At 39.1% G+C, this 12,343-nt stretch overlaps 1 protein-coding gene across 1 annotated transcript in view; it reads right to left on the reverse strand.

Moving 5' to 3' along the window:
• The window catches only part of CLRN1 (clarin 1), a 34,582-nt gene that overhangs the window by 10,271 nt on the left and 11,968 nt on the right, over positions 1-12,343 (reverse strand). The window contains exon 2 of the mRNA XM_039855160.1: positions 839-1,018. Within this exon, the coding sequence (XP_039711094.1) occupies positions 839-1,018 (180 nt within the window). The remainder of the gene's footprint in view (positions 1-838; positions 1,019-12,343) is intronic.

Genomic DNA, 12,343 nt, shown 5'->3' on the forward strand with positions numbered 1-12,343 from the left:
GTGTGTGTGTGTGTGTATCATCTTTTTTCTCCTCTGAAATATAGCCTAAGCACCCTGTGGTCCTGTCTGGATTTTATAGGCTTTTCCATCAGCCCTGATTATGAGTAGCACATGTTTATTAATGAACTATCCAAATAGACCTACCATTAGGCTACACAAAGTGCCTACAGGCTTGCATATGGCAATTCATATGTGGGTGGAACACTGGCCCTTTGCTTTTGCTTAATGGTTTTTATTTATTTTTTTGATAAGTAAATACATATTATTGAACATTTGTAAATATTTAAAAGTATGAGAAAAAATGAAAATCAATTTTACTGCTCAGAGGTAACTACTACCAACAGAATGATGTGTTTGTGTGTGTGTGTCTCTCTCTCTCTAGATAGATAGATGATAGATAGATACTCTACATATATGTGTGTTTCTGTATATATCTATATATAGAAGTTATGTATAGATAGCTATATATATAGAAGCTATATATGTATATTCTTTCTCTCTCTATATATATGCAACTAGGTCCATGTTCATAAAATCTTATATACTGCTTTTTTTCACTTAGCTTTTTGTTACAAGCATTTATGCTTTGTTTATATCTCCTTCAAAAATATAATTTAACGTCAGCATCATATTCACATAGACTATCATAGCGTATTTATTGAATTCCCTACTGTTTAGATAATTATATTTTTCTCCACTATCATTTGTAATGCTACTCCATTATTATTTATAATGCTACTGTGAACATTTATACTGTAACTTTATATTTGGATAGACCTGTATTTTGACACGCTAAAATGACACACATTTGTCTTCAGGAGTAGAATGTTGTACTTACATGAAATGAAGCTCAGAAGATACAACCCTAGTGGACCATGCAGAGTTTCAAAAGGCTTGCCAAAAGCGTTGTACATGAAGAAGGCTGTCCCCACCATAGTTAAGATAATAAGGATCATGGAGAAGAGAATGACATTGACGTGGATACTCACTGGGATTGCTTTGAGCAAATCTGGGAAAACTGAAGATAAAACAAAGATTAGAAGAAATTTAATTAGCAGTCATCTGCTAGTGTAAATTTAAAAATTAAATCCCTCTTTTAACTTCAAAAATCACTAAAATCCTTCAGATGGACCATCTCACTTACTGACAAGAAATTTATAAAAAAATTTAAATATGAGATTATTTTATAGAACTCACAAGTAAAAACTAACAAAGGGGAGACTTGAGGGATTTTTTTTTTCCTGCTGTTGCTCATATGTAATTACTTAAACAAGTGCTGGCTTTATAACCAAAAACTGTACATATTCATGACCAAACTTTTAATGATATTTCTCAGTCGTCATTTTTTAAAATCTATCCTAATTTATAATGACATTTTCAGTTTTGGGACCTCTGGGAGTGTTCAAACATCAGGAAGTTTTTATATTTCCTTTGCTACAAAAAAAAATCATTTCTAGCTTGCACCAACTTTTAAAAATGGGATATTTGCAGTCAACTTTAATATTTTGATGTAGCACAAGCTGTGGGAAAATAATTTCTGGTGACACATGAAATATTTTCCATTTAGGAAACGGGCCAAATCTATTTCTAGATTTCGTGTTCAGGGTAAGTTTTTCTTGTTTGCAGAGGAAATGAAATGCTTTATAAATGTAGAGCTTCTCTTATCTGGCGAGGCATCAGCAGACCTGGCAAAACCAATCTGGGAAAGTTTGGTTCTGTCCATTTTATTTTCTCAAAGATTTATCAAGTGCTTGATTTGTTTACTGAGCATCTACAATGTGCCAGACGTTGTTCTGAGTGCTGAAAGTAGAGCCATGATAGAAGATAGACAAGATCCCTCTTGTCTTGTGGAGCTTATAACCTAATGGAGGTAGATAGCTAATAACAAGTAAACAAACAAGCAAGTGTGAGGGCTTAATGCCAAAGATGGCCACCATCAATTTCTTCCCTCCTTTATGCAGAAGTCACTTCCCCTTTAAGATGTAGAAGTTATTCCTTGGTCCCCTTGAACCTGGGCTGGCCTATGACTGTTTGACCACCCGGAGAATATGGCAGCAGAGTACACTATACCAGTTCCAGGCCTAGCCTATGAGAGAACCAGCATTGTTTATGTCTTTACTTTTGAAGGCTTGAGCTGCCATGAGGGAAGTCCCAGCTACTCTGCTGGAGAGAGAGGCCACCCGGAGGAGCACCAAGTATGAGAGGGAAGAGTGTTGGACGTCCAGCCCAGCAAAGTCTCCAGAAGACATTAATCCCAGCTACTATGTAACTGCCACAGCAATGGAGACTCAGTGAAGAACTGTCCAGCTGAACTAATAAAATTTGTTTTAAACCTTTCAGCTTTGGGGGATTATTATGCAGTAATAACAATAAGATACACTCAGATGGTGATACTTCCATGGAGAAATAAAATAGAGTAATGGGATTGGGAGTGGATTGAGGTGGTCAGGAAAGTGACACCTGAGCTGACACCTGAATGTTGAGAAGGAAATAGCTGGATAAAGATCTGGGATAAGCATTCCAAGGAAAAGGAGCACAGCTGGGGCAGGAGTGAGCAGTGAATAAGGGGAGGTGGAAGTGAGATTGCTATGCTGGGGGAAGATGGTTGTCCCTGCTAGATCCTGGTCTATTGACCGTGTTTAGGAGTTTGCTTTTAGTTCTAAATTCATTTGGAAGCCACTGGGCATGGGGTGGGGGTAGGAGGTTAAGCAGAAGAGTGACACAAGCTCTATGATGTAAAAACATCACTCTGACCACTGAGTAGTGAGTATAAGGGGAAGCGGGGAGACCTAGCTAGGGTGGGGGTGATACATACAGTGACATGAGACAGGGCCTGGCTTAAGGGGCTAGCAGCAGAGGTGGTGAGAGGCTGTCAAATTTGGAATATATTTTGAGATAGAAGACAGGACTTGTTGAAAGAAAGGAACCAAGGATAGCACCTAGATTTTGGGCCTGAGCAACTGAATAAACGGTGATGCTATTAACTGAGATAGAAGTAGAAGGAGCAGATTTGGGCACGGGAGTGAGAAGTGATGCAAGAGTTCTGTTTTAGATAGTTTAAGTTTGAGTTACCTTTAAGACCTCCAAGTAGAGACATCAAATAGGACTTATATGTCTGGAGGTCCAGGGAGAAGCAGGGGTATGTAATGAGGTGGGACTAGGGTGAGGCAAGCAAGGTGCCTAGGGTGTAAAACTCAAGAAGACAGTCACTTTCTGGGGCCAACCCTGCACTTGCAGAGCCTGAGAGTGAATGTCTCCTTGAATTTTATGTCCTAGCTGCCTCAGTGGACTCACCCCAGTCCTGGCCTGGTACTAAAAGCCATGGAATGGATATCGCCTATGGAGAAGCTGCAGTTAGAGGAGAGGAGGGTCAGGAAGAAGTTCTGGGGATCTCCCATATTTTCCCACACAGAAAGGAGGAGAAGTCCGCCAAGGAGATCAGAAAGAGAGCTTGTGAGTTAGAAACAAATCCATGACTGGGACAGTGGAGAAGCCGAGGGAAGGCAACGTCTCAAGGAAGAGAAAGTGGTCAGCCACGCAAATGCGTGTCCTATAGCCACAACGCTCCTGACCATGTGTCAGAAAGGGACCAGGTAAGAGAGTTGCATTAGGTCAGAACAAACCCTTCACCGCTGCTGGATACAACTAAATAATATGTCCATACATAAAATATGCTTAGTACTATTAGGGAGCACCCCCTTCATGAATATAGACAAGGTCGTTTGTATCTTGATGGTGTTCACTCAGGGTCCTCACTCAGGAGTCACGGGCAGGTCATTTGAACGCTGAGGTTTAGTTGCATTATATTTCCTTTATCTGCTCACAATAAGAGAAATGCACATTATAAATCTATGAGATACCATTTCTCACAAATTATATTTACAAAGATCAAAACATTTAGTGATGTGCTGGTTCGCTAGGGTGTAGGGAGGGACCCTTGTGCATTTTTCTTGAGAGTGTAAGTTGGTACAACTTCCTTAGAGGCAGTTGGCAATACCTATAAAGCATTAAAATGCACATATCCTTTAGCTCAGCACTTTTATTTCAAAGATTTCATCCTATGAATATTTTTGCACATTAATCCAATAAAATACTGCAAACATATTCATTGCAGGGTTTTTTTTAAACAGAAGGTTAGAAACAACTTACACGTCTATCAGTACAGCATCCATACAATGGAACATTAGTCAATGATTACAAATAATGAAGCTAATCTGTAAGAACAGGTATGGAATTATCAAAATATGATGTTAGATGAAAAAAACACAAACTAAACAAAGAGAAGTGTGCATCATTCTATCATTTAGGGATAAGCCAAAGGGAGAACATATCTAATAACAAGTAATTATTTAAGTACTTTACTTATCTGATTTAATTCTCTTAACAACTCAATAAGTAAGCACTATTATTAGTCTGACTTATCAGAGGAGAAAACTAGGGCTCAGAGGTGATATACCCAAGATTTATATGTAGTAAAACCAAACTTCCTCAAAGAGCAATAGACTTAGTAAGCAGCGGAGAGATTTGAACTCATGTTCCTACTCTTAACCACCAGACTGCAGCAGCCTCGGGGGCAGGCATGCTTGTGTAGGGAGAGATTATTTTTAAAGTTTATTTGTGAAACTGGTAAGGAAACTGGGAGGGAAACTGAGGGATATTTCATTATCCCTTTAGGGCAATTTGTAAAAAAAAAAAAAAAAATTAGTACCCTGCAAGCATTATCTACTTAATAAATAATTTTTAAAATCCATGAAGACATAAAATATTCCTGTGACTATTTTAGATTAAAAGAGACTTGAGACATATTCGCCAAATGCAATGTCTGGATAATGAACAAACCATTTATAAGAGACATTTTGAGTTAACCAGGAAAAATTGAAAGTGGGCTGGGTATTAGATGATATTATACAACTATTATTAATTTTGTTGCTTATGTTAATGGTACTGTGGTTCTGTTTGTTTAAGTCCTTATCAATTAAAAATGATATGAGTGGGTATGAATGGAGAGACAGAAGAGAGGACAGAAAGAGAGAGGGAGGGAGGGAGGGAGAGAGAGAAAGAGAGAGAGAGAGAGAGAGAGAGAGAGAGAGAGAGAGAGAGAGAGAGAGAGAGAGAGAGAGAAATAAGAAACGTCCTCAGCTCTATTGGAAGTATGGGTAGTGGCAAAGTGGCTGCTGAAGCTCGCAGGTGCTGAGCTCCTGCTGCCAGTGATTGCACTATCCACTCTGCCAGTGTTCTGGGGGTGCAGAGTGAACCAGCTAGTCTTGTACCACAGTTGCCTGCCCTTTGGAGCTTCTAGCTGGTGAGAGGGTTTGATCAATCTAACCTGCTATTCTTTCGCTGTCAACTGTTGACTTGGTTTTTACTAGCAGCTACAAAAAATCTGCTTCTTTCTATCTCCCCACCTGTAAAAGAGGTGATAACCTCTTCATCTTCAATAGGGTAGCGAGGTGAAGCCTGTCTGAAAATTGAGGATTGTTACCAAATTGAAACAAATGCAGAAATAAGTTGCACTGATTTGCCTCCTGGAAAGAAAAGCCAGAAACTAAAATAAATTGTCACGTGGAGCATTTTAATTCTTACGAAGTCTCTTAAAATTTCCACCCTTGTGAGAAAGTTACTCAGCTGGGCACTAATTACTGCATGTTATACTTACATTCTATCAAGTTTATTTTTTGATGAAAATTCCCAGTCTGTAATGACCATCTAGAACTCTGGTAAGAGCCCACCATTTTCCGACCCACACTAATATGACTTTTCCTTGGTTGAAGCTGAGAGAAAACCATTTGAATAAATATTAGAAGGTGTCACTTTAATGGTATTGGATATTATATATCTAGGAGGTAGATTTGTTTAACCTTCCTGTCCTTTTCAGTTTAGGATTACAACACAGAAAACGGATTTGAACATTTTGATCTGTGGACGGGTCGTCATTAATTCAGCAAGTCACTTCTGGCCTCCAGAAATTACTTGATTAGCTGTTGACAAATGAAATGGAGTTACTTCTTAAAATGGGCAGCTGATGCTACATAAGTAGCACAGGGTAAGGCTGTACATTCAGAATTACTCTCCCTCTCTTTCATTCTCTTTTGACTGATTCCTTCCACTTTGTTTATGAGTCAGTGCGTCTAGGTTTCTTCATCCTTAAACCACCCCAAGCCCCTAACTGGCCTTCTTTTCTCTCTATTATTTCATGACCCTACTTTTTCAAAGAGCGATATTCAAGTAATAATAATAAGAAGAATGACAGCAGCATTTTCTATGTTCCAGGTACTTTATATATATAGTGCATAAATGGAAATATTAAATTCTTACAACAACGTAAAGAAGGTACTATGTTATCCTCAATGTATAGATTTTTAAAAATTAAGGCACAGAGAAGTTAAGTAACTTACCTACAGTCACACAGTATTGTTGCCGCCTTTGCTTTAATTTGTTCTCATTCTTAAGATTAAAGTAAAATTAACACAGTAAAAAATTCTCCTTTTGCAGCAGGAATTTTGACAAATTCATACAATTGTGTAACTACCACCACAATTAAGAAATAGAACAATTCCATCTTTCCCCAAATTTTCCGTTTCCCCTTTTATAGTCAATCTGTCCCTCACCCTCAGCTCCTGTATGTGTGACTTCTTAAGAAATTGCCAAGTATTTTCCAAAGTGGCTGTAACAGTTCACCCTCCCACCAACAATGTACAAGAGTTTCATTTGTTCCTCATTCTTGCTGGCATTTGGCAGGTTTTTAAAAACTGTAACCATTTAATAGACGTGTAGTTGATCTTATTAGAGTTTTTATTTGCATTTGCCAAATGACTGATGTTGAGCATCTTTTTTGTGAGGTTCTTTGCCTTCCACATTTTTTTTTGGCAAAGTGTCTGTTCATATCTTTTGTGCATTTTTTATTGGATTTCATTACTATTATTATTGAGTTTTGAGAGTCTTTTAAGTGTGTTCAATCCTTTATCAGATAAGCAACTCACAAATATTTTCTCCAAGTCTGTGGCTTGTCTTTTCATGTTCTTATCAGTATCTTTTGAAGAACAGTTATTTTTATGAATTCCAATTTATCAATTTTTTCTTCTAGGTTATCATATTTTGATTGTCAAATATAAGAATTCTTTACCTAATGGAAGGCCACAAATATTTTCTCCTATTTTTTTTAGAAGATTTTTAGTTTTAGGTTTACATTTAAGGCTATGATCCACTTGTGTAATTTTTTTTATATGATAAAGGTTGATTTTTAAATTTATGTCTATGTTTTAATACTTAGAAAGCTGAACATAGACAACATAAGACTCAGCATTAACATTCCTAAATATTTGCCTAAAAGAATTAAAAACTTAGGTCTATACAAAACTCTGCATGCAAATGTTTAAAGTGGCTTTATTCATACTTATCAAAAACTGTAAACAACTCAAATATTCATCAACTGATGAAAGGATAGATAAGCTGTGGCCCATCCACATGATAAAATACTACTAAGTAATAAATAGAAGCAGACTATTGGTACACACAATAACGTGAATGGCTTGGTAATGCATTATACTAAGTAAAAGGAACTGGACTCAAAAAGCTGCATAGAGTGTGATTCTATATATATGACATTCCGACAAAAGCAAAATGATAAGGACGGAAAACAGATCAGTGGTTGCCCAGGCTTGGGTGTGAGGAAGAAAACTGACCACAAAGAAGTACGAAGGGAATTTGGGGGGGCAAGAGAAGTGTTCCATATTTTGGTTGTAGTGATATTTACATGCTTCTTTGTGTTAGGAAAAATTCATAGACCTGTACACCTAAAAAGGATGAATTTTACTGTATGTAAAATTTTCCTAGAAGCGCTCTCAAATGAATACTTCAACAAACCTCACTGTGAACAAAAAAGAGTAAAAGAAACAAATTCTGGAATGAATAGGGTCTTCCAGATGTGAGAGAGAGCCTCAGTAAAAGTGACCATTTGGTGAGGAGGAAGAGAGAGCTTAGGAAAAGAAAAGGAACACGGGGCCAAGAGTCAAGCACACAAGGATCTTGTCCACTGAGGAACCTTGAGTAGGTTAATGGGTCTGTCTTCCTCCCTGTAAAATGAGGTTTTCTGTGGAGCAGCCTGGGAAAGATCATGCATTTGAAATTAGAGGAGGTTCACAGTCCAGCTCCTTTTCTAGCTCCATGAACTGCCTAAACTTTGATTTCCTTTTCGAAAAACACAACTAAGTCTACATTTTTCTCAAATTTGTGAGGATTTGATGACAGCATAGGAAATACCTAGACACAGTAAATGCTCAGCAGGGTTTCACAGTGATGAGCCCCTAAGGCCCGTTCCACCACTGAGCACGATCCATCCCTGCTCATCTCCTCAAAGGCACTGCTGAGGAATTCTCTGCCTCATATCAGTCCCCCCCCGCCCCCCACTGGATCCATCCCAGCAGCACACAAACATGTTGTCATTGTCTCATCTTAAAAAAAAAAAATCTCTCGAGTCCCCCTCCAGCTATTGCTCTTGAACTTACTGTATTAATAAATTTCCCAAGGCACCCATGAGCTTCCAGCTGCCCAACCCAAAGGTCAGTTCTTTGTCCTCATCTTACCAGGTCTACATTTGACACAGCAGGTCACTCTCACACCCTGGAAACACTTCTTCCTGAGTTCCAGACACTACACTCTCTCAGCTTTGCTTCCATATCACCAGCTGCTATCTTACTCTCATCTGAGTCATTCAGGGGATGACTCAGTTCTTATGTGTCTTCTCTTCTCCCTCTTCACTCACTCCCTTGGTGCTCTATCCAGTATCATGACTTTTCCTAGAAGCACTATCAAAGAGATATTTCCTGCCCAGACTTCTCCCTGAATCCCACACTTGTATGACTCCCAGTTACTTATTGAACATCTCAACTGGGATGTTGAACAGGCATCTCAATATGTCTCAAACTGAATTCATATTCTTCCCTTCCTTATACTTGCTTCCTTTAGCCTTCTTCACCTTATTTGCTGTCAGTTCCATTTTCCCTTTCCAACATCCTTGAGTCACACTCACATTTCATGTTCAACTCATCAGGAAAACCTGTTGGCACTACCTTTAGAATCTCATCACATCTCACCATCTCCACTGTTCCACCCTGATCTAAGCCACCATCATGTCTCACTTGCCTGATTGCAAGGACTTCCTAACTGGTCTCCCTGCTTCCACCCCTCTTTCCTATAACCTACTGTCAACCCAGCAGCCAGGAGAGTCTTTAAAAAATGAACTGGTTTATATCAATCCCCTGCTCAAACCCCTCTTGGGTGGACTCTAATCTCACTCCATATGTAAGTCAAATCATTGCAACAGCCTACAACTCCTTGCCAGACCTCTGACTTCATTTGCTCCAGCCATTGGCCTCCCTACTGTACTTAAGACATGCCAGGAATACTCCTACCTCAGGGCCTTTGCACTTTTGGTTCCCTCTGCCTGGATATTTCCCTAGATATCTTCCTGGCTTGCTCGGTCACCTCTCTGTCTTTACTTAAATGCCACTTTCTCAGGAAAGCCTTCTTTAACCGCCTTATCTAAAGCAGTCCCCTGTCCAGTCACTTCTCCATGCCCAAACCCCTTTCTTTGCTCTTATTTTTCTATACAGCAATTATCATCATTGACAAATTCTGTATTTTTTCTTATTTGTTTATTGTTTGTTTCCCCCAAGGCACAAGGGCAGGTGTGTCTGTCTGTTTTATTAACCGCCGTATTCCTAGCACCCAAGGATGCCCGGCACAACGTAGATCAGTATTTCTCAACTTTTTCTTCATTGTTGCTCCCCACCCCAGGAGTCTTTTTAGACATTTTTCCTAATTACTGACCCCCACATGAAATTCTGATACCACAGATATACTGTATATTGGTTTCTGTATTGTATTTATATCTGTGCTTTATATACATATACACTTTTTAAAAAGCGAGGATTCCACCACCACCCCACCCCCAAGAACCAATTTTTATCTCCTTGGGGAATTCTTGCTAATGTTGAGAATGCATGATGTAGCTGTTGAACACATATATGTTGGATGGATATGTTTTACTTGGAGTCAGATGCAGAAATGGAGTCTGAAGTGGTTAGCAGGTCTGAGGTTTTGGCGGGTAACCACTGGGAGTTAGCACCACAATGACGAGGAGGGAAGGGAGAAGAGGAACGGACAGTCCAGGTACCAACTGGAGACGTGGAGGAGGGCTGGCAGTGTTAGTGTGATGGGAATTTCTGGAAAAGAACCAGAATTTGTTCACCAAGTCAGGCAGTCACTGTTGACCTTGATGTAAGCTGTTTTCTGGAGGGCTGGTGGTAAAAGAAACTGGATTGAAGGAGTTTTCAGAGAGAATCTGGGACAATGGAGATAAAATAAAGTTGTCGTCACAGGGTTGATAGAACCCAGTATGTGTGTGTGTGTGTGTGTGTGTGTGTATTTTTTAAAGAAGTTGAAAGACCTTGTTGGCTACTGGAATAGAATTTCAAATCTCTTTATTAAAAGAAAAACTTTAATCCAACATACTTAGATGATTGTCAATATGTTACATGGAAACTGACCACTGTTTAATAACAGGTTTAAAGTTTGGGATTTGGTAAAAGAATTCGTCTGAAACCTGAACATGACAAAGCTCTTTTGTTAGCAGGGATGGAGGACAGGGGGAAGATAAACGTCCTCCTCACTGTGCTTCTGTTAGTTTGTCCAAAAGTCCAACTGTTTATAGAGGAAATTTTTTTTTAATAACCAACATTATGACAGTGAAATGGAAATTAAGATAAAAATTTCACCCATAAGCCCACCAACATTAAAAACAAGATGTTCTTTAATTTTTGTCTCTTTCAAGTTTTTGTCTATCTTAATATTTGTTTCCTATATTACTTCGATCACAATGCAACTTTGAGGTTACATTCTGTTCTTTTTACTCAGAATATAAGTACTTTCCATGCCATACATATTGTCTTCAAAACTATCATTTAGATAACTATATGAATTTTTTCATCAAACTGGTGCATTGCTGTCTATTAAATTACTTTCCTTTGTTTCAGCATTAGAGCTAATGCTTTTATGAACACCTTCAAGCACATTTTTCTTTCTTATTATGGTGGTAAATGATGAACGAGAAAAACCTTTTTGGATGAATTTCCAGCAGAGGAATTACTTGGGTCAGACAGCTTTCTAAAAGAACGCTATATATGTATAGATTCAAGGTAACCTAAAGAACATCTGTTGTATTTTGTAACATTCCTATTAAATTCCACTGTTTCAACCCTGGTTCAAAGCTCAATTCCTCCTCCATGAAGTCTGGAAAGTAGAGATTTCTGACAAGATATCTAGTCAGAAACAGAGAGCTAGAAGAAACTAGTCTTTGGCTTCACTCTTCTATTAGCAGAACAGAAGGTACCCAAGTCGCAGGAGGGAGAGGGAAAAAAGGAAATCTGCATTGCATAACACACTCAGCGTGTAGAGAAAGGCTGTCATGCTCTGTTATTATGAAACTGATCTGAGTATGTTGTAAATTAATGACTTGGAGTGAAAACACAGTGCCTAGGACGCTTTCTGTAGGAAATTTACACTTCCACAATCATTGGCTGGGGGGCTCTAATCTTTGGGCTGTGTCCTCTGCATCTACAGCCCCACTCTCCTGGTCAGATGGTGACTCCTCGAGCCTCTGATCTGTGGTCCCCCTATTCTGCAAAGCATTTTCCAGTCTTTGATCTTCCATCCCTTGTCACATATTCCAAACTTCCTGGCCTACAAAAAGATCAAAAATGTCTAGTGAACTGAACTCTTCTATTTCACAGAGGCTATCCGGGGATTCTCTCGACTTTTCAGGCCCCTGTTGACACCCACCTACACCTTCTCTTTGGTCCATGCCCAACCTTCCCTTTATTCCTAGTGGAAAATTTTTTTTTCTCTTGTCCAAGGCTTGACCTTCTCCTTGTGCTCTCAGACCCACCTTTTTCCACCCTTGCAGAATTACCTACCTTTCTATCTGTCTTCAGCTTTTTCTTCCCTACAACTCTATCCCTTCAACATGGGATTATGCTAAAGACCCACCCATTGTAAACACACACACACACACACACACACACACACACACATATACGCACACACACACACACACACACACCTTCCCTAGCCTGCCCTTAGGTTCCTCTAGCTACTGCCTGACCTCAGTCTTTCTCTGAATCCTCTCCTCCCATTCCCTCCTCAGCTCTTACGAGGTCTTCCCTTCCCCACTCCATCAGAACTACTTTAGAAAAGGCCCCTTGTGGCCGTCTGGTATAAAATTCAAAGAACTATTTTCATTGTTTCTTATTTGACATCTCTGTGATGTTTAGAACCATCGGCTATT

This window comes from Pteropus medius, unplaced genomic scaffold (assembly GCF_902729225.1).
Source record: "Pteropus medius unplaced genomic scaffold, Ma_sr-lr_union100, whole genome shotgun sequence".
Lineage (NCBI taxonomy): Eukaryota > Metazoa > Chordata > Mammalia > Chiroptera > Pteropodidae > Pteropus > Pteropus medius.